We start from the raw sequence: 26,280 nt of genomic DNA, 5'->3' as shown, positions 1-26,280 counted from the left end.
AAAAACATAAAAAACTAAACTTTTCTAGTACATTTTGTTGAGACGGATACATTTGTGCATGGAAACGCATTCAGCATTTTGCAGCCATTGCAAAGCAAAAGGCTGAGGTCATCCAATATGGCTGCCAGACGGAAAGCTCTCTGTGGTCATTTTCATTCAATTTTCCAAATTGTTAGACTTTAGTGCCACAGGCCACTAGTTTGACAGCAGTAAAGTAGTGCAAATTTAAAAAAAAAAAAAAACATTAAAAAAAAACCAATAATATTCCAAACATTTTAAATGCCAAATGTTATATTGTGGATGGATTCTGTCAGAATAACTGGAAATTAGGTATAAGCAATAGTGATTTGTCATGCAGTTTTACATTTTCATAGAAAGTCTCTTCTGTTGAATCACTCAGAATAAAAATAATTTGTTCAGCAATGAAAACAAATGTTTGTGTTTTTAAAGGACTTCTTGATTTCTTTGATAGGAAATTGATCTAAAAGAATTGATTTAGAATGCTTGCTAGCTTACAGTCACGGTTCACGGACAACTCCAGCAGCTAATGAACTACATCCTTACATAATCATTTGCATTGCCAATAAAATGTAACACTACCTCAGTCAAACTAGAGACCTATGTTGTAACCATTGTATCTTTATATGTATTATATTCAATTGTGTTTCTTTTAAGGGTATTCCACATGAATATAACTGGATGATTTCGATCACAGAGTGAAATATGAGGCTGCGGGTAACGGTGTGGCTCAAGAAGAAAGAAGCAGTAGGGTGGAAGGCAAAACAAGGAGGAAGAGTTGACTCTCTAAACTGATAACGCACCGACTGTTGAAGCATGAGGAACGGAAGTCTGACATTTAAAAAAAATGGTGGCACCAAACAGACACTACACTAATGAGGTTTCTGAGGAGGCCAGGTTGATTGTAACCTGGCGTTTGGCAGCTTTGTGGCTCTGAGACCTGATTGAGATTACACCTACACAACACACACTCAGAACTGACACACTCTAGAGTAATGTAGAATGTCAACGTGTTCGACTGGATTGCTGAGGATTGTTTGATCACTGAGGTATCGGTGTATGTTTCCTATCCAGAAGAGTTTGTCCTATAGTAATACCCCCCACAAAAAAAAAAGCTACACTCAGCAGTGAGGTTTGTGTAGCTTTTTAGCTCTTTAGCATTTTAACACATAAGCCCACTGAATCATGACAGTGAGAGCAAAGAGGGGGACAGACAGAAAGAAAAACACCTAAACATCTCCTTCCTTAAGTTCCCCCCTTGGTGCTATTCAGCTATGCACTTAACCAGTGAGTCAAACACTCAATTATTGCAGCTCTGCTTCACATCCGTTCATAAAAACTAACTGTCAAAAGAGAACTTGTAATGTTAGAGTGCAAACAGCAATGGTCCAAGCAATCATGTAACAAAAATAACAGCAAACAGTCCTCCCAAAACAAGACATCTCAATAAAGCTAAGACGTTTTGTTTCATTACTGCCAACACAGTGAGTGACGCCCTCAGAACACAAACCAAAGCAGCAACTTCATGTGATTATCTGTGACACGGCCTGATGAGGGCTCAAGCCATTTGGCAGCTTCATTAGTTGTTATGAACAGATTGTAACATAGACGCCTAAACACCGCCACAGTAAAAAAAATAAAAATATAAGCAGGTGCTGCACGTAAGCCACTCACAATCTCACATTCAAAGAGAGGAAAAGTTCACTAAATGCCTTTTCTGAAGATGATGAAAATATTCACTACCAACAGCTGTCGACTTCCAAACTCTACAATAGCAAGATTTCTGCTCCAAAGAGTACACAGTGTTCACATTACAAGAAGAATTAAAGATTATAACAAACACATTTTACTCAGATTTGACTAGCACCCTGCTAAAACCTTTAAAGTCCAGTAAAAAGTGTATAGTGTGACGATTGGGAAACAAACACTGAAAATTTAAGGCTGCAAAGGCTGAGTAGACAAGACCTGGTATCAACTGTAGTGTTTCGTTTCATTAACTCAGGCAGCTCTCATAACTCTGCCGTGTTTACTTTGACTGCATACTTTAACCTGTAATAAGCCGAAAGGTCAATGACCTATATATTCAAAGGAGATATCTAAAACTCTGGGGTTTATGGCATATGAATCCCTGGCAGGCAGGCTGGTAGAGTGTAACATTTGGTGAGGTTTTTGGAGCCTGGGTGGTGTGAGGACTGTGTGTTACAGTGTGCGGTTGATTCGAGGTGATCGTGTCTGGTGGCTGATCTCTCAGAAGAATCCACTGTCCTGTGACATTTAAGAAAAAAATGTTCCTCTTGTAGTCACCGCAGTAGAAAAGAAGTGGTATGAAATACATGAAAATCACTCGAGATGAAATTGTCTTCCTATTTCTGAAACTAAATCGAACGCATGTGTTAGCAAATTATATGCAAATACTTCTACATAAACTGTGAGTGTATCCCTTCATTAATTCTTATGTTTATATGCCTCTTATCTTAATGTGTCTGTGTTAAATCAAAAAATAAAGCACAGTTTTTAACGCTTCAAAAAGCTATGGTAGCAAGATCAAAGCTGAGAAATCACAAACTACCACTCTTGATTCAATCACTTCATTTCTTTCCTCTTGGAGGTTTATGTTACTACAGAGTCCCCACTCATGAAACAATCCAAGTTGAGACTGTGCGGTGCTTTTCCTCCAATCACATGTCCATGGTCCTACTCTGAAGTGCCTTCTCCTCTTCCTCTCTGTGGCTGGCAGAGTGCCCCCCATTTTTTTTTGATTCCTCTCCACATGAAAATAAGAAACAGGCTATGAGAGTCCAGCAGGGTTAGAGGGTTAGAGGTCAGCCAACAGGAAGTTCATGTTTGGGAGGAGGTCAAATTAAGGATGAGAAAAGGTGCTGGTGGGCTGAATCCCTGAAGACAAAAGAAAACAGAGTAAAGTAAAATACAAGATAATATATGCTAGATATGCACTTGGTTGATGTCAGTATATTTCACCTTTGTACATTGCCACTCAGATGTGTGTCTCAACGTCAGTGTAGCCAGGCAGGATGACTCCATTGGAGCAGCCCTTTGACTCCTCTGCTGGGTGGGCGGTTGGCAACATGTGGGCGGTTGTGGACGTTTCCTCTGATGCCCCTGCCGCCTGGCCTCTCTGGAGCTTTCGATGTATCAGTGGGACAAAAAACAGCACTACACCCCCTACTATAGGAGGCACCCCGGCCAGGGAGAAGGCCACTGTGTAGTTCCCAAAGTAATCATGGAGGAGACCTGGGCGGTGAAAATAGAGGGACACAGTTCAGAAGATCATGTTTGTGTTGGTACAACTGGAGCTAGGTGGCAATTAGTCTAGCATAGCTTTAAGCCTGGAAGAATTTGGAATAAATATTGCTAATCTCTTTAAAAAAAAATCTAAAATACCTCAATCTGCACCACTAAAGTTCTCTAATGCCACATCGTACTCCATGCAGCAGCAGCCGTAGGTGTCTGAACAGACACAATCTTACCAAACTTAAATTGGTGATAACAAAGCAAGCTTAAATGCTAAGCTAGCCTAATTTTGTCCTGGTTCCCCACTTAAAAACGTAAAAGCAAGACAGGTGTAGACAGTCTAATTGAACTCTATAAGTAAAAGCAAACAGGCAAATTGTCTAAAAATGTTACCCTCTTCTCTGAAACATCAGCTTAAAAAATGTTTTATAATCTCTAGTTGTTATGAGTAACCTCTCACTAAGCTTCAGCTGTTTAGAACAACTCCTCCCTCCCGTAAAAAAAGGAAGCACGCTATTGTGATACACTACGTCACAAAAGGCCCACCTTGTCTGTGGTACGTATAGGCACAACCTATATTTAACTGCATGTGAGCTGAAGCAAACAAACTGTATCACTGTGACAACGCAGGGTCGACAAGTTCAACACACTGCTCTGAATATTTAATCTACTGCCGAGCTTGTGACACAAGAGGAGTGGGAGGGGTGTGCGCTTACATTGTTGCCTGTAACATATGCATTCTTGCCCAGGGACTGTACAGACTGTACTGTACTGTACACATGTTGACCCAGTGATAATCCCATTCAGACTTTTGTTTTTGATGTATATATAAGTGGCCTTAATTTAATTAAATGTAAACACTTGATCAAATATTTACTGTTTTAGGTAGAAATTAGATATATGCTTGGTATTATAACTGTCTACACATAAATTACAGACAGACAGACAGACAGACATTATGTTTTCTGAATAGCATCACGTTACATTTGTTTACTTTAGGAGATACTTAGTAGATAATGATTAAATTCAGGGATCATGCAAAGGAAAATTGAAACCATATGTCACATATACCCTACTTGTGTCTGATTGCTTGTCAGTGTGAGCCGTCAGGAATAGCACAATCATTTACATGTCTGCCAGTCACACTGTTAAAAGTGTCATCCTGCATGCACGATGCTGTTACTCCTCTGAGAGGAGACCTTTTCACAGATATGAATTGCATTGAAACAGTATTAAGCATTTTGAAAAAGAGATTTATTTGTAAAAAAAATAATAATAAAATCTGAATTCAACAGATTGAGAAATGTTTGTCTGGAGAAATACTTCATGCAGTTTATGACAACATCGGGGATCAGCAAGTTTCTGAGCCGCAGCCACAAATGGGGTGTTATGTGGTAAAAAGCAGTCCAAGTATGTGCGAGATCTAAAAGAGGTTGGCAAAGACTGAAAGCCTGAGGACGCCTGAGTCATTATTAATGTCCTGCCTTCAATGCTTTCGTATACATCCCTATTATTAGAGAGCTTGAAAGGAGAATGTCTGAGGAGAGAAGGAGGGGGCAGAGAACACACAAAGAGAGTTGTGTACAGTTTGTTTGTCCTGAAGGAAAATCCCCAAAGACAGCCTGCAGCTGGCTTTAAGCCGAAGCCATTGCCATTTTTTTTTACTCTGCTTTGGCTCCCCTACATGTTTTCTGTCAGACTGTTTCAAACAGCTCCTATCAATCAACTTGTTGTGCACTGTAACTGTCTACATCCTGTCAGGTTGGAGTTCATGGGAGAATAAGCCTTTTCAGTAGCAGCTAAAGTTCTGGATCACTCTCCCTCCACATGTTCTGCTGACCCGCACTGTCTGTTTTTAAATCAAACCTTAGAACCACTTTTATTCCTTGGCTTTTGGTTCGGCATGAGGGACAGCTTTTATTCCATCCTTTTATATCAGTCTGAACCCTTCTAACTTTTTTTATGTGCTGTTGTTTTTGGTCTTTGTGTTTAGTGCCTTTTACCGCTTCGCTGATGACATCCAAATTTCTCTGCCTTTTAAAAATAAATGTCAGGATACAATGGTGCCAATGCTGAACTGTCTGAATGACGCTAAAATACAGATGGAGTTGAATGTTCTAAAATTCAACAAAAGATAAGTCAAACATGGTTATATTTGGACAGCCACAGCTTTCTGATGACTGTGTACCTACTCTTGGTCCCCTTGCTTCCCACAAATGCCAAAGTGTGACAAATCTTGTTGTGATCTTTGACAGTTGGTTTACATTTGACTAGCACATCAAGTCAGTGGTCAAAACCAGCTTTTTCTCCTCTCTCATCCAGCGTTATCCATGCTGTAATTCTTTGTCTGTGGGTTTAGAACAATCACCTCTCCGTTCAGTACGCTGCAGTGCGTTTGCGAGCTGTGAAAAAGAAATGTGACAGGATCACACTCACTATAAGCCTCTGTTAATTGGCTTCCTGTCTGCTACAGGGTAGATTTTAAGATTTTATTGCTTATTTTTAAGGTTTTAAATGGATGGGCACCTTCTTATATTCATGATCTCTTACACTATCGCACTCCAGTTAGACTACTTCAAACCAACTGCTCTTGGAAGTACCAGGATAAAAACATTAAAACAGACTCAAGTCTTTGCCGGGGATGCTCCGAAACTTTGGAACAGTCTCCCCATCCACATAAGTCGATGTACATTTTTAAGTCACTGCTGAAGACACATCTCTACTTGATGGCATTCAAATCAAGTTGACCTTGATGATTCTGTTTATGGTTTTTAATCTTTGCCCTTGTTTAATTCTCTTATTTGTTTTATCGTGTTTCAGAATCTTTGTTTGTGGATGCTCTTAGTCTTTTCATTTTTAAATTGCATTGTTTCTCTCTTGGTTGTACAAGCACTTTGGTCAAAGTGGTTTTAAAGGTGCTTCATGCATGAACTGGACTTGACTGGATTGTAAAACACTGGTCCTTTGTTGTTGTACTTTATAAAAACATTTGGATTGGATCCTGAAGTCAGTGCAGAAAGTCAGATCACTTTAACTCAATCTAAATTATTCAGAATAGAAAAGATGTCAAACAGGTTTTTTTTAAAAGAGCATTCTTCTTACCAGCGATGGGTGGACCTGCAGTCATGGGAAGGGCCATAAGTCCGAGAAGGTAGCCTATGGCTTGCGAGGCCTGCATGGGCCCAACCAGCTCAAAAGCTATGGGAGCCATCATGGTGAGGAAGCAGCCGTCACACAGCCCCAGGAACACACACACAACCACCAGACCCTCGAACACCGTGCACTGAGGAATCATCATGGACATCAGGCCCAGAGCCATGAAGGACACCACCTGAAACAAGCAAGAACCCTTTGAAAAGCTTGACACACAAGGTAGGTAACTTCTGATGCTGGGAATAACTAAGAAAACAACAACAAAAGATGTAGTTCACAGGTACACAGGATCATTGGCATTGTTGCTTTTTTCACTGTCAAACAACTACAACTGCCAATAGTAATCTATGCATTTTGATTTTTTGCAGTAATAAAGTGCAGAGACAAGGTAATAAAGTATTCCATGACACAAAGTTTTGTTTCATTTAAATAAGCAACTTAACTACTGTAAATAGTTTAGAAACGTCCTTTGTCTCCCATCATCTGAAGTTTAGACTGTTTTACATGGAGAGTGGTGACCAAATAAAACAAACCTTTAGTAGAATCAAATTGTTGATTTGGATTTGAAAATTTTGGAAAAAAATTGGGATGATAGAACATAACTCAGTTATACAGCTGTGAGTAATGCTGGCTAACTTTGCCTGCTTTCTTCACCATTCCATGGCATACCGTATCATCTGGTTTTATCAATCTTTGAGGTAGAGGCAAATATATGTGCTATTACCTTTAACAAACATTTTTTGTTACATATCAGATGTAAGAAACCAACACCACAAAATACCCACTGGACTACTCATTTTTTAAACTTTGATGCAGAAATGCCAATACTGCCATGTTCATCTGACGTCCTGATCAGTGTAAGAAGCTCGGAGGCTTTTATAATTTTGTACTTCTGAATAACAGTATAATAAGTTCTGTGAGGTGAAATAAAAATAAATATAATTTCAGAGCTTCTTGATAAATAAGAAACTGAAAAGACCATTGATAGTGTATCTGGTGGGACAATGGACAATACTTTAAGATAAAACAACCATTAGCTCATTAGCTGCCATTAGATAACAGCTAATGCTAGGATTCAACCACTTCCTAGAGATAACAATTTTAGCATAGCTTACAAAAAATAAGCTAATGTAATGTTTGCTAACAAGAAAACTCCTATATAATCTTACATTTGCTAAGACTTAAAGCTCTTCTATTGTATATGTAATGCAAAATAATACTGCAAAACAGTACAATAAGCTTTTGATAACTCAGCTGACAGTAATATTATCTATTAAGTGGCTGAAGGCTCACGTAGCTTTTGTCTGGCTGTAGCTAACGGACATTCAAATATGTTGTTTACATTTAAAATACGGCTAGATTTCTGTCAAGATTTTGAATATTTATTGACTATTAGCTGCTATGCAATCATACCAGGTAAAAATAACTAAGGAATAGAATAGTAAGTAATGAATACAATAATATGGCAGCCCTGTTAATACATTTTACAGCTGTGTTTTTCAAGGCCGAAACTGCAGGAGATGTAGCCAGTGTCTGAGTTATTGATTTGAGCTTGAACTATCATTTTGAATTAAGGCACTAGTGTTGGGAATTAGCTTTGGCTATAAACAAATGTAGAGTACATAGGAGGATTCTACACTGTCACTGCTTCCCTGTTCTTGTTTATTTTCTCAGTCCTATTAAACTACTTTTAATAAACTGAGGGGAGAATTTACTACCTGTTTCTGTCCCTGTTGTCCTTGCTTGTACATAAAGCTCTAGCCTCTGGGCCTTTGTCTCCAACTGTGAACAGTATGTTGTTTGTGTGACAGAGTTTACCCTCAGGCTACAGTGAGGACAGCAAACTTAAGCGGAGGAAACTCTGGTAAATATGTTCTCTGCCAATGAGCTGAACTAGGTTACTAAAATAATATGAATAGTGGTGATATTTTCTTAGCTGCAATAAATGTAAAATCAAATCAAACAATAAATGCTGATTACAGTAAATATGTTGCTTTTGTTTCCACAAGGAAGGTGAGTATTGTTAGCTGGAGTTGGCAGGAGCCTGGAAAGACTACCAATTGAACTCATTCATTGAGCATTATGTTGGGATTATAAGTAAGCCAAGCACAAATAATAAAGCTGAGGATTGTTTGTATAATCTAATCACATCATATGCCGATCTAAGAATGAAGGTTGGTGCTTTGTGTTTTGTTAGAAGCTATCTGCCTGTTGGTAAACATCTAAACTTTCAGCTTCCAGAGTTCATGAGTTTAATACTGTTAACTGTACAGGAAGGTTCTTAATAACATGCTGAAAAAGTCTTACCTTAAACCCCTCACAATGACCACATTGTACAAAACAACTAGACTCTTGAAAAAGAATGTGTTTAGAGTGCCAATGGGTTTCTAAGCAGCATGCTGTAAAGGCACTCTTCTTCAAATGATTACAATTATCTCTGCACAATCCAAATGTCTAGTGTGTATTATTACCACACAGATGTGCATATTTTAGCATTCAAGTTTTTAAATCAGCATTGATTTGTCTCAGCTTGACCAGTGTCCTCCTACTGCTTAATTGCACAGTTGACATACAACTTGGAAATTGCTTTTGATAGTTTGATAGTTGATGGTTGTGGCCAACACAGCGAATGGATTATTTCATCTGTGTTCAAAAGGATCAACACCACCAAGTTCTTTCATATTCACTCCTCAGATTGCACTGAACTGGTTTCCTTTTTTTTCTCAAGGCGTCATCATCATACCATTATGCAGGCAGGTTTTTTTTAATGTTGGCACTGTCACGACATCACTGGGCCCTGATATATACTGACCTTCACAGAAGTACATTTTTAGTGTGTGAAAAGTGTGGGGTTTCTGAGAAAAGAAGGAACAGACAGAGCACATGCACAAAACCACTGTGAGAAAAGATACTCAGGAAACACAACCTACCTGGCCTGGCACCTAAGGAAAGTAGCTTAGTGTATATGTCTTTTTATATCAATCACAGGAATCTTAATTGAATTGAATAAAAATCATATCAATCCAACATTATTTCATGCAGCTGTCAAACCACTACATGAATTTTGCATTACTATTAAGACAAGTTGACTATCCACATTGTGCCCCTTTAGACAACTCTCACCTGCATGTAGATCTTTTTAAGTCCAGGAATGTGATCTCCGATCTTGCCAAAAGCAAGGCGCCCCAACCCAGAAGAAGCACCTATACACACCAGGAGCACCCATTCCTTGTCAGTGCCCTTGAACTGCTTCTTTACAAAGTTGATCTGAGACACAGAGAGAGAGAGAGAGAGACACACACATGGCAGCATGAGGTCTGGCTGTGAGTGTGGTGGTTAAATGTGCTGCAGAGGAAACTCTCCAGATGCTTAGGAATATTTCCCACAACCTGTTGTTGAACCTTTTGGTCTGTTTTTCTGCTCCATTCCTTAGATGTCAATCAACTCAACAAGTGGGTGTGTATTTTGGGGAGTGGAGGAATTGTCCAAAGAGCTGAGGTCTTTCAATAACAAAATGTACTCATCCACAGACCTCTGGAATAGCAGGGCAGGAAGAGCCAACGCATATAGGCCAGACCCTCCCACTCCCCTCAGCCCTGACCCCCCAAAAATCCAATCCAAAACATTAAACCACCCTCTGAAGTCCTTTCCTGAGCTTGTGAAATATTTTCTCTCCTTTGAAGGGCTCTACATTCATCAATGGCCATAGGATAGGCATGTTTAGGAATACAGGGACGCCATACAGGAGAGGTTTCCTGAGGTGGTCGAGCCAATACAAAGGCCGGGGCTGTGTTTACATCTGGGCCTGGGCCTGAAACAACAGGCCTGACGGAGGGAGGCCGGAGCTGGAACATCCGACATCTGGATGGAGGGAGATCAACTTCACAGCTCCAAGCTGAAGCTTTACACTTCATCATCTTCCTTCACTATCCCGCTATCTCACACCAAATTCGGGCCAAAGGTAATGTGCAGATTTTGAATATGTACTCTGAATTTTAGATTGAATAAACATGAAGGGAAAAGTAAATGTTCTTTGAGCTTGAGGTGAGTTTGACATCTCATCCTCATCTCCAGTAGAAATGAAAGTTGTGTGTTTCTTAACCATGTTTTCAATTGTTCTTTTTATGATTAAAAAAGAACAAACCCTGTCAGAGGTATATCATCTCATCATGTGTTTTCACCTTTTACAACTAATAAGCTAATTTACTACCAAGCCTGGAGATTGATGTTAGCAGGCGATGTGTTTGTGTGGACACTTGACAGAAAGCACAAAAAAAAAACCTTTCTTTGTTCTTATAGGCCAGATAAGCTTGGTACTGACATACCAAGTTTCAGCAGGAAAACTTGTATTTATTATCTTTCAACGCCTGTTTGTGCTGTGTAGCAGGCTGAGAGTGGGCTGGTCAGCTCAGTGTGACAGTCTAGCCATGACAGAAACCTGGAGTTACTTGTGTATTTCTAACTTCTGATGAAGAATTTTATTTAATGTTGGACTAACAATTATCCAACTCTGACTGAAAAACAGCCAACACATGTTATGTAACCCTTTAATATCTATGACGAGGTCCAGATTCCCACATTTTCACAGTCGCATACCAAAAATACCAAAAGAGGTTGAGGTATGTATTCTACATGCGGTGATGCTTTAGTCCTAATCAGATGAACACAGAGCTGTCAAAGTGCAATTAGAATACTGTATCTGCCATCAAAATGTATTAAAACATGAATCAAATGATAACATGATTGGAATGTTTTTCACTGGTAATGTTCAAGAAACTAGCACAGAAGTATTTAGGATTTTTCTTTTCAACACATAAGATCTCTGGGTAACCCAATGTATCCCTTGAACTAGCACGCTTATTACTGTTCTTACCAGATGAACATACGGCACGAAGTAGCCCAATACAGCTGTGGCTACTCCAAAGGCCCACACTCGATAGGTCACGATGTGAAAAACACGTAGGTTGAAGTACTTCCGGACCTCACTCACGACACTGCTCCACCTGCTACCCCCCTGAGCAGAGGCACCAGGCTGGGTAAGGGCTTTTGCAGGGCCGGGTCCCATGCCTGGGGGCCCCATGCCTCCTCCGGGTGGCAGTAAAGGTTTAAACAACAGTGCCAGCAGGGCCTGGACAAGCATGAAGAGACTGAGGATCTGGAAGGTCCTGCTGAGGCCCAGAGGTTCCACCACTTTGTTCAGCAACACTGGGAGTCCCATGGAGAACAAGCTGGCGCCCGCGGTCACCACACCATTGGCTAAGCCGAGGCGCTGGCGGAAGTAGTGACCGAGAATGACCAACGAGGGCTGGAAGGCGAAGGAGGAGCCACAGCCGAACAGAATGCCATATGTAAAATAGCGGAGGCTCAGGGAACTGCAACAGAAAAGAAATGTAAAAAAAAAAAAATGATTGATGTGGTTATTTTGTTTTTCAACTAGCTTCATTAATGACAAATGTAATGCATGATGATAAGCTATGTAGAAAAAACACTGAGGTTAACAAAGAGCTCCGCGTGGTATCTAATTCTGGCAGTAGATGATCATACATCCAACGTTTAGAACGTGCAGTAATGAACTGAATCAAGGCCAAGGGTTCTGAAATAAGATGTTCATTTATACGCTTCATTTACTCGAAAGAGTTCAATTCCCCCTAGATGTCAATAGGAAGATATTGTATCACTTCCTTCAAATCATTTATAAAAAAGGGAGAAGGTTTTAGAGTGATGTAACTAGTCTTGAGACATTTTCCCATATATTAACTTCATGACGAGGTATCTTATTTAAGTGACAATAAGACTCGGTTACAGTCACAATTTGGATTTGAGAGCTTCAGTACGATGATATGGAGGCTCCATTTATGAACGCCATACTGCCGCTGCGTTGAAGCTTGACAGAATGTCTGACAAAATACTTTGTTCTATTACCATTACGTTCAAGTCTCAAAGCTAAAGCGATGTTTTTTCATCTGGAAAAACAAAGGAACAAGAGGTTTAACAAACGTACTGCCGTTCTGAAAGCTTTTCCAAAATCCTGTCAAACTTCATTGAACAATCTAAACTAATACTCGATTTTGGTCTACATGTAGTGTGTGACATGTTAAGTAAACGTGATAATAATTCATGGCCGATCTGTTTGAGGGATAGTCAGGGATAATATTGGTCATTTCAATTTCATGAGCTCAGATCTTCATCAGCAGTTTTCAGTTGAGTTCAGTGATATTAGCTTTATTTGAGCAAAGATACTCGTTGAGAATAATACCTTTCAGTGAAATATCAAATATTTACTTCTGTGAACTGGAACAGAATTTATTATTAAAATTATGACAACTTTTATTATATATGCTGCTCTCTCTGTGGTCAAATGAGCATGTACGGTTGGTCGCAGAGCCGCTGGGTGAGAGAAAACACTCCTTTTGTCTATAGCTGAGAGGTCAATGCAAGAGATCACATTAAGAGGGTGGAGACTAAAAATTCATGCAATAAAATATTTAGATGATATTTAAGATGTGTCAGATTAAATCAGAGGTTATTATTGTTCTTGTGTTGTGCAAAATAAATGGACATACGTTTTGACAGATTCTGGATTACAGTTGCAATTTTAGGGACCGGATTAGAAATGGTAAATTTTATGTTTCAGAGAGATTTTTTTTTTTTTCATCTAGAAGATTAAAGAAGACATTGAGGTTTATAATGCTAAGGGTTTATACAATGGACTTCTGGACTTTTCAAACATTGTAAGCATGTAGATGTTGCTTAGTTTTTATATTTGGGGCCACGTTGTTGATAGGACAGATGAAGAGACAGAGGGAGTGGGGAGTGACATGTTGTAAGGGGTCTAGGCCAGCGTCATATCGTGGGCTGATTCGAGGACTTTGGCCTCTGTACGTTGGTGTGCATGCTCTAACCACTGAGCTTAACCAGCGCCACAGATATTCTTATTTTAACATCAGACAGCCGACAAGAGAAGCTTTACTGCACAGTGGCTTACTTTGCGAAGGATGTACTGAGTAGCCCTAAAAAAGCCACCGTCGCCCCACTGACTGCTGTCTTCCTACAGCCGAAGCGGTCGGTGAACATGCTGACCACGGGAGAACAGAAGAAGATCATACCCATGGCGAGGGCCCCGACCCAGGCTGCGGAGGAAGTGAAGAAGAAAAGAATACATTGTCAAAACAATGTGGAAATCATGTGTGCCAAATCTATGACCTGAATTAAATCTTATACCTGTTTAGAAAGGATCAGAGTCCATGCAACAAGATATGCACTGTGAGCCGGTAATCAACACATAATAATGGATAGACAGGTAACAGTACTGTGAAATACGACTGAATACAATGAAGAGGAATGGATTCCCTTTACTGCATGGGAACAATATACTCACTCCTACTGTCATGTGTAGCATTTCAACAGCTTTCCAGCTCTTCAACCCCCTCCTTTATATCATATGAAGCTGGAGATTTTGCCTCGAGGCAGCTTCATTGCCACTTATTGTTATGCTGCTGAAAAACTGTGCAAAAAGTCCCATTTGAAACCAAGAATAAGAAAAATGATTCATAAGAAATAAGACATTTAAATGACTCTTCCTTTGTACTCCTTGATATATCCCTTTTTTGCATTTGTATAAAAACTAAAAAGGCACCAATTAACAACAACTAGGCATTTATGTACAAGAGCCTGAACTCAAAATTCAAGCCGAATTTCATTTTTAATCTTGCATGTGTGTCATATTTGCAGACTCTTTGAAAAAAACAGAAAACCTTTAAAAGCCCTAGTTTTCTCTCTCTTGTATCTCTACTTGAAGCACGCGTCACATTAGACACACTCTTTAAGATCCCTCATGGTAATCAAGCAGATCAAAAAGTGGATCAAAGCACATAGTTCTGCCCTGCGGTGTTACATCAATACAGTGTTAGCACATAACCACTCAGAATGAGTCAACAGAGACATGGTGTACCCTGAAGTGCAAACAAACAATTGTCTGGGTCTAGTCTCCTGGGGAGCAAAGGTAGCTTTACTGTGGTGTCTGGGATGCAGGTCACAGTCAGAGAGAACGAGGCCGGGGAGACAGGTGGATGGAGTGATTTAAACACACACACACACACACACACACACACACACACACACACACACACACACACACACACACACACACACACACACACACACACACACACACACACACACACACACACACACACACACACACACACACACACACACACACACACACACACACACACACACACACACACACACACACACACACACACACACACACACACACACACACACACACACACAGCGCTATACAAACACACTCTTTGTTGTAGACATAATGTTGACATTAACATTCTGTACTATAAATGTGTACATTATCTGGTACACATTGGATTACAAAATTGGATTTGTATAGCATGAGGGTGGGACCACCCTAAGCCTTCCTATAGTTTATTTTTTCTAATGAAACAAGTGAGAGGGGGGGCTATTCACCTACAGAACATATTATGTATGAATTCCCACCATTCAGGACTTTCTGTACAAAATGTTCAAGAAGCATTCGTTGTACCTCAGTCATGTAGCAACAGGTGCGGGAGTAAGAAAGGTTGAATGCTAAATAACAATTCAATGGATGTTCTACATTAGCATCCGAAAACCACTTTAACTTAAACAAGACACGTAAACAAAATGTGCAACAATGTTGGACGAGATCAGATTAACCCACTTTGCTTAAGAAGCAACAGTGTTTGCATAGCTTCCCATTAAGAGCCTTAGCATTACTTTGGCCGCCTTATTGCACCACTGATCCAGAGAGTTACCGACCTCTCTCCTGAGGGACTCACAACGCTTTAGACTTAGTGCTTGTCAGATTGTCAGCGTCTGAAATCTTTGTTCCCCAAACCTTTAAAAATCGGTTTAAATCGCTTTTAAATCGTGAGAGAAATATCTGGCTCTTTTATTTATTTAATTACATCATCAGATCATTGCAAAGCAGCCTATGGAAAGTTGTGTGCCTTGAACCAAAAGTAAAAGCTGAAAGAAATGCTCCATGGAGCTCACTCATGTCCAGTGACTGTTTTTTTTTTCGCTGTTGGTGTCATCACAACATGCAATCCATTTCACATTACACATAGATCATGATGTTCTGAAATATAACTACATTGGCAGATGATTATGCCACACAATGAAAGGGAAAAAAATCCTTTGCTGTAGTACACAGCTGTTGCATCATAAATGCCTCTAGGGCCATATTATATCTAGAAATCACACAAAAAGTGCTGATCTGATCAATAATCTCTCAGGTTAGGCATCATGTACCGTGTATGTGACAGAATATTTGCATACAGAGAGGTTAAGCCTTTAGCTACAGGAATGGACAGAAGTCATTGAATAACCTGCATGACAATACCAGGATCCCAGTTAAGCGGTAAGAACCTTCAGAGGACGAGATCCATGAAAATATTCCGCAACTTCAGCTGTGTGCTCATGACAGAAATAAAACATGCAGCCCTAAAATTTGATGCGGTATGCCCTGACAGTTAAACCATCCAGAAAATGTCAAACCTCCTGATGGAATTGTATTGCGCTAACTTTGGATTGCAGTTCTGGAAAATCAAAAAATCCAGTTTGTTCCACAAATGGGAACACCTTTTTCTTCAATAGTGTTTCTCCAGCTCCTCATATTCCTTAATGTTTCGGTCACCTTCATCACCACCAGCGACCCTTTCCTCTTCTGTGCATTACCACATGTCCAGTTGGTTTGTCTTGAGGGACCACATGGTTTCAACTCTGTCATTTTCAACCACCCATTGTGGTGTCTTCCATCAAGACTTATGTTCTGCTATATGTCTCCTGTTTCCAGCCGTATGTCCTACACACCCTGTCAGAGGAAGCCCGTAAAAAATGTTTAACAGTTGATCATGTTCGGCAGTCTGCTCCTGTGAGTCTTGGTTCTTCCTGCTCTTTCCATCTGTAGCTTTTGTATTTTTCCATATGCTCTTCCTGTACTGCTCATTTTACTGCTCCAGATGGAATTGCATTTGCTATGTAACCTCCAGCAGTTGGGAGTATACTTAAGCTTCAAATGTGTAGTATATGTCAATTCCATAGCCAAGGGGCTCTCAATCAAAACAATAACAGAAGATGGTGTAGAGGCTGTCGGGGGAACAAAGGGAGTGATTCTCTACGCCTCCCACCCCGAACAAAAACGAACTCTGAGTTGAAGAACGGGTGAAACTAACCTGAGGAAGAGAATATGTTTGTTTTTTTTTACAGACGAGCTAATGTAGCCAAGTATACTTTACATGATGTTTTTAACACAGCAGCACATACAGCAACAGTACGGCAGCTTTCTCTACAAGTTCCTGCTGCCTTACATAGCAGTCTTTGGGGTAACATTCGGTGTTTCCACGGCAACAACAAACATGTTGTGTCTGTCAATGCCACTGTCATGGCGGCCGCAGAGACAAGACCCGTCATGTCACAACTATAAATTTAAGGATTGCTGGGACTTTTATAACTGTTGGAAATATCTGAAGTAATGTAAGTACTCAACAAAAATGATAACATGTGTTTAGTCCATTTTTAATTAAGTTAGTGTAAAAATTCTCCACATTGTACCTTTACAGCCAGTGTAGCTACCAGACACAAAAAAAATAAACAGAAACTTGTACTTATAAGTATACTTATACTCTATTGATCGTTAATTCAAGGAAATATACAGGGAACACAGTGAAACTAAAGGCTAAAAAGAAATTAGCATAAAAGATAAAATAACATAGATCAAAAGCTGAAAATCCAGACTAAGACTAACAGTGTGTTTATCTTCATATTCTGTGGAAAACCCCTATAGGAACAAGATGGGACAGACAACATATAACTGAGGCCCACTACACTGGGCTAAACCACACCTTCAGTCTTCCTTTCACAGAAAATTGTTTGGACGAAGAAAAATGCCTGACAGGCGGCAGCAATTTGACACTGTTGCAGAATAATAGCTTGAGTACCAATAACACCAGCAGTACCATAAATTGATGGTTGTTTTCACGCTTTGGCAAATAGCAAAATTACTTCAGCCAAGCATCCATCAACAGGTCCAGACTGAACCGATGCTGTGAAGATTATTGCAATTTCTGGGGTATACACTCCACAGCATTGTGTAAAAAAAATAAAAATAAAAAGGTATTTTGTCTACAGAAAACACTGTCAAAGAATGAATCACTGCTCAGTCCTCAATTTTCTGGCCTCTCCCCCCCTCCCCCTTGGCACAAGGAAAGGTCTGTGAGTGGAGTGTACTCATTATAGACGATTAGGCATGAACACTTCCCAGCAAAAGTGAACACAAATTGAAAAGATGCGTCTGTGTGTGTGTGTGTGTGTGTGTGTGTGTGTGTGTGTGTGTGTGTGTGCGTTTATGTGACGGTGTGGAGGGGGCTTAACAAGCTTTCCTCTCTCTAAGTGATGGATGCAATGTGACAGCCAGAGAGACTGTATAGGAGCCATCTGTACATCGAGGGAACAAACTTGTTGTATAAGGGAAACACTGCTGGAGTCTTTTGAGTGTCCCCAGAGAGACCTCCGCTTGTATGAGGAGTACGCTCAGACTAACTGAGCTTTGTTGATGGCTGCAATGATTGTTTTGTGAAATATGGACATTTGTTTCAAGTATGCCATATCTAATGGTAGAATATTAAACAAGGTCTGGGTCAATGTAACGATAAAGAGATAAGTGAAGCAAAAGGAGTAGAAAGAATGTTTCTAAAACGCTGATGTGGTTTTGCTGTGTTTGAAATGTAACGTGCAACAAACTCAAGTTTTGATCTGAAAGTGTTAACATTCTTGGCAGGAAACAATTGTAGAATTCAAAGTTCTTTATTTCTTACATAAACAGAAATAAAACGGTTTCGGTTGATTATTCTGAGTAACTAACTATGTTCTCCCTAGAAAGATTTGAATGCTTCGAGCAGTGTTAACACAATGTCATTCATTCTTCTGTTAAGTATGAGAAATAAAGTTTCTGCAAAGAAATAGAAAAACTATGTAAGATAGAGTCCACTATAGTGAAAACAATTATTATGGGGGGAAATCTACTGAACCAACTATTTTAAGGTCAAAGAAATCCAATTTCACCGTCATAATCCTTCTTTTATTCCAGACCGAATGTGCCAAAACCATCAAGTACACATCCTGGTCCAAACACCACTTCCTTTGTCATGGGGAGGAAATTTGCCATCAACTGAACAATGCAGCCGCAAATGTCTCGGGTACTGTCAGTTTAAGGAACAATAGACATAGGTATTTTGGAAACATTAAAAGGAAAGGCTGGGGGACAAGACTTAAGCCTACGGATGCCCAGTCCTTCAAGGCCTCTTTAAATGTCCTTATCAGGTGGTAGGACAGGACGATGTGTTTTTTTAAAGGTTGTAAACAGACATTTGAACTGAATCAAACAACATAGATTAAATGCACTGAAGAAATTGAACACATACAATGATTTGATGACTTGAATATGTTGCACAGCACTCGTTTTAAACGTGCACACTAGTGAAAGACAATTTAAGCTACTGTATAAAATTCTGCACCTGTATACTGCAAACAAGTCATTATATAGTCACAGAGGCACACACTTTTTTTTTATGTGATGGGATGCTCACGTGCTGTGTTTCAGGTGTTAAGTTGTAAAAAAAAAGTTAACAGGTATGAAGGTTATGCAATTTTCTGACACTTGTCGCCATTTCACCACTTTCTGATTAATGAGCGAGTTAAAAGAGATTTGATGGTGAAACTCCAGTGAGACATCGGGCGACGTTTTTTTTTAGAAAAATCAACATAAAAAAAAATCCAGGTGAGCTGATGTCTGAACGCGGCATCATATACTCCAGAGATTTCAACTCGAGCCAATAGAAAGAGAATGACGTTTATATACAGTGACTGCCTAAAGTGTCTGCCCGCGACCACTACGATCTCCGTGCACGTAATTAAATGACTGCATTATGTGTTCTGTTCATCAGTATGTTGTTCTCCGCTCTTTTGTGGATGTTGTCATTCCATTGGATTACACATAGCATTGATATAAAGGCAAATATTCTCATTATAGCGCCGTGTAGCGGACTAGGCCGCTACTTCTGCGTTGTTTATTTACGTCACGTCTTACCTCAGGAAATCCCCTGAGCCCCCTCCCCTCTGACAGGGATAGTCTCCAGCTGTGAGGAGCATATGTGAACGGCTAGGTCGGGAGAATCTCCGGAGCGGTCCGCCTGTAAATATCTAGATATTATCCGGAGTGCATATGTGAAAACGGCTAAGTTGCTGATCAGTTGAGAATCAATTAAATGACTTGTTGTGTATGTATTGGATGACCAAACTTGAACATATTAGTATGACAATATAACATGTAGCTTTCTGCCCTGAGCAATGAAAATATGGTAAATGAGCCTGTTTAGCAGAGCTGAAGATTGCATACTTTTCATTAAATCCTCACTTCGATGTTAACTTCTCGTAATTAATTTGTCAAAAAAAAAGAGTTACACCATTAATGAGCAATACGATATTAGTAAAATATCAATTTAGGTAGATAATGTTGAAAAAATCACAAGTGCAAAAAAAAATAAAAAAAAGCTCATTCTAAATACTTCTGAGGCCAAGCTAACATTGCACTTGCATCAAGGAAAAGATGGCAGGTGCCAAGAGCGAAGAAAAAAATGAATGTTATTACTTTGATATCAGAGTTCCTCATACTTCAAACGCTGCGTAGTTCCAGGCTGTAAGGCGACACAGGTACTGTGATCATAAAGTCTCATTTTAGCATCAGTTACATGACTAGATAATTGCCGCACTGTACATCAGGTCGGGCTGCATAGTTTGAGGACTGCGAGCGAGTGTGAAACAAGTGATTTGGGGGACCAGCTGTGACAGATGGGAGAGGAGTGTCCTCAAACAAGACAGCCTCAGCAGCCCATGAATGTGCTGTGACAGCCCGAGTCTCTGGGTGCTCGATGACGTGTTAAGCTGGTACAGCTCTGTTTGATGTTTGCTTTTAATATCATGCTCCAAGCTATTAATATTTATTGCAGTGCTCACCGCTCGACACTATTAACGATGCAGAAGAGCGTGTGTGTGTGTGTGCCGGGTTATATATATATATATTTTGTTTTTTTGTTTGTTTCCATGCATTGAGTACAGCGTGTCAAATGAACACTGTTGCTCCAGATACACAATGCCTCTCTAATAATACTTACTTACTTCTTCTTTCAGGCTCTATCTGCTTTAAACTGTCTTTTACTTGTGTAACTGCTCAAAATGAAATGCTTAAAAGTTATTGGTGAAAAAAATGAATCCATGCTTGTGCTCTGTTCTTATAATGTACCTGCTGCCTGTGAGTGTGAGGAGCCTTTTACGGACTCGGATCCAACCTGAACCCATTCCCCCTGCTGCCTTTCTGGAATGCCAAAGATTCCACAGTTCTCCCTGATCTGCCAACCTGGGAGTTACGGCTGCCCCGGAGATGCCGTTTAAAGCAGATGCAGCACAACACAAAGCAGAGCAAAGTGCTGGCAACACTGGGGAAAAGAGCAGACACCTGTTTGAATCCTATGGTCAGAGGAATCCCTTTATTGAGTCGGCGCTCGGCTTTTATGAAATGTTAGGCACAAAGGCGTCGATCATGTCGGAAACCATCAAAGTTACGATTTAAGAAAAACTGAACATGTGCGATTGAAAATTGCAACTATGTTTTATTTGAATTTTGAATTCCCCCCACAATAGTAAGAACAGAACCTGTAAAACCTGGTGTTTTCAAATGCTGTTTTTCAGACATTTCCACTCAAACAAAAAAAACAACAACTCCAAAGTTGACACAAATCCTCTTGTTGTTTTTTGACACCATGTTAAACATTTTCTACCTGCACCTTCACTTTTCAAGTGTTTGAGAGTCAAATTAACTTTACCCTGATAATATAATTGCCAAGCCAAAGATCACAGAATCAGGCCACAAAAAGAGGGCAGTGACATGATCAAATACACAACTCAACGTTTGAACCCACCGTTTAGTTGTTTTGAAACATTTAGACCACGTCCCAATCTCTTTTTTTGCTCTTATGTAGCTTTTCTACTAAGATTACCGCTGTCACTACCAGTCGTTCTTAAATACTGTGTATCAATGTTAAGGAGTAGGCATAGAGGTTTTTTGTGTAACTTGTTGATATCTTTACATTTCCAGCACGAGTTGTTTAAGGTCCACTATGTGCAAGAATTAGTCACATAAAGCCGTTTACACATTATCAGTTCTTTTAAAGGCAATCCTTGCGGCTTCTGTGAGATATATATACATATATATATATATATATATATATATATATACACACAGTGTCCACTTAGGATTGGAATAAAGAGAATTTTCCACTGTCCTCACTTAATGGAATAAAGAGAAAAAATATATATTTTTCTTTACAGATGGAGCAGCATTAATGGAGCCTGTGTTGCTGTTTCACTCTTGCCTTGCTTTCTTCGAAGAGGCCCTTCAAATTCTCTACAATCCTAATAATAATCAGAAAAAGTTGTTATCACTGGACATCTTCATCGCTACATTTGACATAAATAGGACACAATGTTCTTGAAAAAGCCTCGGGGGGATTGTTTTGCCTTCCCACTGATCTTTTTCACACTAGTGGCATAAAGATGGAATTCATTTCAGGGATCAATGAAAAATGCATCACTCGCTCACTCAGTCCCTTTCTCCAACTTCTTTTGAAAGTTTCATGCTGCAGAGCTGTAATTAGAGCTTTTCTGCCTCTTGCAACGCACACTGAACAACTAAACACCTCACGAGGTGCTCACTCCCCACTGATTGCAACAGCACCACAGGTCTTTCTTACACTTTCAACATATCCTTCACATGCCAGCAGTTTTGTATTGAACCTCAGTGCCATGCCCATAGGGCAAAACACCATCTGCAACTCATAACAAGCTCACCTCTCCTTATTAACTTCTTTCACTTTAAGAAAAACAATGCCATTGCGATCCCCCACCTTGTTACGCCAAAGTGATTTGAAAATGGTTTGTTTACCCCTGAAGGCCTAATAAATACCAAGAATAATGGAGTAAGTATAGAGAACTAATGGTAACCTCAACATTTGATCCCATTCATTGTCATTCTGTCGCTTTTTCATTAAGAAGAATGGTCTTTAAGGTGTTCTACACCTATGAGAATTCAGCTTTTACTGACTATGACCTTTCATATTGTTCAAAATTAGACTTTACAAATGAGACTATTGTATTTAAGGTGTTCCCCTCTGTTTTGTTCTGCTGCTGAGGGGAAAAGGTCAGGGCTCGGCTTAATCCTTTCACATATAAGAACAAGCAGGAATCAAATCCAAAGAACGGCTTGAGATGAAATCCTTAACATGCCAAAAAAAGAAAAGGAGAGGGAGGTGGGCTGATTAGAAATACCTCCTTATAACTGCCTTGTGTCGAAGATACCGCAAGATAGAAGCAATACATTTCAGATGACTCATCTGAAACTAAAACTACAATCAGCCAAACTGGATCTGTTTTCAAGTGAAAGTAGTTTTCAGGCTCTCTATCATTCTAACCTGGCAAAAAGGGGATGCTTTGTTGAGCCTAGCCTAACAACAGTAGACATTTTCTCCACATAAATCAGAAACGACTAAATGAAAAACACAAATCATCAATCTGTGCTCAAGTTAACATCTCAAATCATGTAAAAGCCTTTTTCCCTCCTTTCTCTCCCTGTGTTACTTTTCATACTGATGATGACAAATGATTGAATTTGTTCCAGAGAACAGTCTTAGAGGCATAATCCCTTCCCACATCATGACCTTAACCTTTTCTGGTGATTGTGGAACTTGACAGGATGTGAAGAAAAAATACCCACTCCTGTTACAAGCTGCTTCTCTCCTGAAAAAAAAAAAACCCAATTCTTTTTCCCCCCTGACTAATCTCTGGGCAGATAGTTTCACGGTTTAGAACAGGCAGTTCACTCAGTCGGACCACATGTGAAAAATAGTCTTGTGGTGAAGTCCATAATTGTTAATGTGATGAAACTTGCAGCAGGAGACCAAGACCTTAATAAAACCATCAAGGGACAAACTCCAGAGTTGCATTCCCTGGATGCTTCATTACCACCTTTAGAGCTGTTGGCTTGTCAACACGATTACACGCACACACATAAAACAACAACTGGACTGGCCAGTATGTTTTTTTTAATAATACATTTGGACTCGCTCAAGATTGGATTCTGCAGTAAGCAATAATATGGACCAAACTGTATTTGCATGGGTGTCTTAACAAAAGCAAATTCGAACCATCATCAATCATGAAGAGTCTTCCATGTGAAAATGATTTGTCAAAAAAATAACTATTATTAACAAGCTGCCATGTGCATTATGCTTTTTTCCTGATTTCAGCCATTCAGTTTTATATTTATAAAATGATAAAAAAACAGTTTTCTAGCTTTCACAAAAGTTTTGTGAAATGTTTCCGATGTAGAAGAGCATGAAATAATTTGAAAACTGGTATAAAATATTTGGGGAAACAATGCAAAGTTGGGAGTGTATCCCGACATTTACAGTGCAGATTTGCATGAGGAGGATTGGACTTTTGGCCAGTTTGCAGAGGTCTGTGCTCTCTGAGAGCACTTCTATAGTTGACAATTAATTGGATGCTTAAACCAACTTTTGGACTCAGTATTTCCACTTTGGTAACAAGCAAAACCAAGAAAATGTCGGTTTACTATTAACAAATGAGCTGCAGCCTCAAAAGTGACTTGGACCATTTGTTGCACACTTCATCGAGAGACTAATTTATCTCCTTCAAATAAGACTGAACTCCTAAAAAATAATTCCTAAAAAATGACATGAGAGATTTTTACATTAGGATGCAGCTCATTCTCTGTTGTCAGACTTTAACATTGTCAAGTTGGCATAGATCCCAGTTTACTTTGGGAAATGATCTGAACGTTCACCAGTGAACACTGGAGGTCAAACTGCCAACAGAAAGGTTTCAAGTGAAACATTGAGGGAGACAGAGGGGTAAACACTGGACTCAGTCTGATCACATACACCAAACTAAGTCTTCAAAGCAGCTGTACTGTCACAAATGAAAATACATTTCTTGAAATAAATCTGGTCACAAGGTCTATTAGCTTCTTATATGTAGAAGCAATGTTCCAGTTTAGTCAAGGGGGGGGGGCATCATAGATGAAATACTGAAAATTACACATTCTGTGAAAAATTGAGTGGAACCAGAAATTAAGACTTTTCTCAAGTTCCATCTTGTTTTGGTCACACTTTCTACATCACGATAACTTTCAGCACTGTGGGGTACATTTTTATCAAAACACCAGTTGTGATAAACTGTGATGGATTTGCATTAGCTAGCAGGGAGTTCAAATAACTGGGGTATTCATGAATGGATGGCCAGGACAGTTAGTTGTTGTTGTTGTTGTTGTTGTTGTTGTTGTTGTTGTTGTTGTTGTGCATGTTAACAAGTGGTAAGAGGCATGAAACACTGCGTACAGTGTGCTACTTTTAAGTGCAGGATAAACCCACTGTTCCCAGCTGACCCACATATTTATTTGAGGGATGTAAATATATATAGTAACCTATAGACAAAGCAGTGACCCAGGACAAAAACACTTCTGTTCCTTATGCTCTGTTTCAATCTCATTGTGAGGATCACAACAGCACACAGTGTGGTTACTCACCCACTTTGAACTGAGACGTCTTGTCCTCTGGGTTGGCATGCTCCTTCACAAGCATCATATGCAAGATGCCAAAAGAGTTTTGGATGCCAAAGATGGACCCATTGCACCAGGTCGCTGCAAAAACCACCAGCCAGCCGTAGCCTCCTTCTGGTGGGACGAATCCGGCTCCGTGACCGGGGTTCTCCACATGGACCCCGGCCTCTGGTTCAGATGCCGAGGAGAGCTGCGGCTTGGACCCGGCCTCGATCAGCTGCAAGGTGCTGTCCTCCTGCACGATTTTACACTCGCTGTCAACCGCCTGGTCCTCCTTACTCGTGTCTACTTGAGCATCCCTTTGCTCCATCTGTGGATCTGCACCTGGCTCTTCTCTGTGGGACTCTCCGCTGGACGGCTGCGCCTGGTTGTCTAACCCGTTGATCCCCATGCTGTTTGCTCTGATCGAGAGGTTACTATGGGCTCTTGGCGCACATGCATGAGATATAGGTCACTGACATAAGCGGACCAATTTGAGTAACATAAATTGGTTGGCTACCTGTCAAAATGTAAGATAGACGGTCCTCAATCGTCCTACACGAGGAGTGAAACCAAAGTCTGAGCGTCAACTTGAGTGGATAGACACAAACCTGCAGAAGCAAAATGTGTCATTCTGGTCGGAGGTCTGTATGTTTCTAGGAAATGTTAGGCACCGCCTATTTCTCCTTTACATGTGAGCTGATCTGTCTAAGAAGAGCCTATAGAGACAAGACCATGTATTTACTTTTGCTGGCTTCCCCACTCGTTGCCAAAAATGATCATCAACCTGTGAAACGTCCGCTCCGCCTCGACCTGTTACACAGTCCGCGCACGGTCCACTACATCCCTCGGAGATAACAGAGTTGATAAGGCTGATCCGTCCCTTTCATCTGCTTTCTTTAACAGCTGTAAATGTGGAATAGGAAGGCCCGTGTGGATCCCACGGGCTGGCTAGACTCTTGAGTGTCAACATAGCTTGAGCCGTCATTCAACGGCTTGCCTCCGCCTCCTTTTCCCGGCGAACGGACAGTTCGAGCCAATGATCGGGCTCCATCACCATGACGACAATATTTGTGGGACGAGCTTACACCTCGGGTTTTATCGGCTTCACGGAAAGACCCGAATGGTCA

The 26,280-nt window shown here is 40.1% G+C and overlaps 1 protein-coding gene across 1 annotated transcript; it reads right to left on the bottom strand.

Annotated features, from left to right (window-relative positions):
* Positions 1-475: 475 nt before the first annotated feature.
* Positions 476-26,280, bottom strand: slc16a2 (solute carrier family 16 member 2). Its single transcript, XM_061047968.1, has 7 exons — positions 25,139-26,280; positions 13,409-13,553; positions 11,297-11,795; positions 9,547-9,690; positions 6,373-6,601; positions 2,998-3,270; positions 476-2,913 (listed from the first exon to the last, which is right to left on the bottom strand). The coding sequence occupies exons 1-6, from the start codon at positions 25,560-25,562 to the stop codon at positions 3,014-3,016; spliced, it is 1,698 nt and encodes a 565-aa protein (XP_060903951.1). The 5' UTR covers positions 25,563-26,280; the 3' UTR covers positions 476-2,913; positions 2,998-3,013.

This window comes from Labrus mixtus, chromosome 10, assembly GCF_963584025.1.
Source record: "Labrus mixtus chromosome 10, fLabMix1.1, whole genome shotgun sequence".
NCBI classification, from domain to species: domain Eukaryota; kingdom Metazoa; phylum Chordata; class Actinopteri; order Labriformes; family Labridae; genus Labrus; species Labrus mixtus.
The sequence above is the reverse complement of the archived record's forward strand: the minus strand, read 5'-3'. Positions and strand labels throughout refer to the sequence as shown.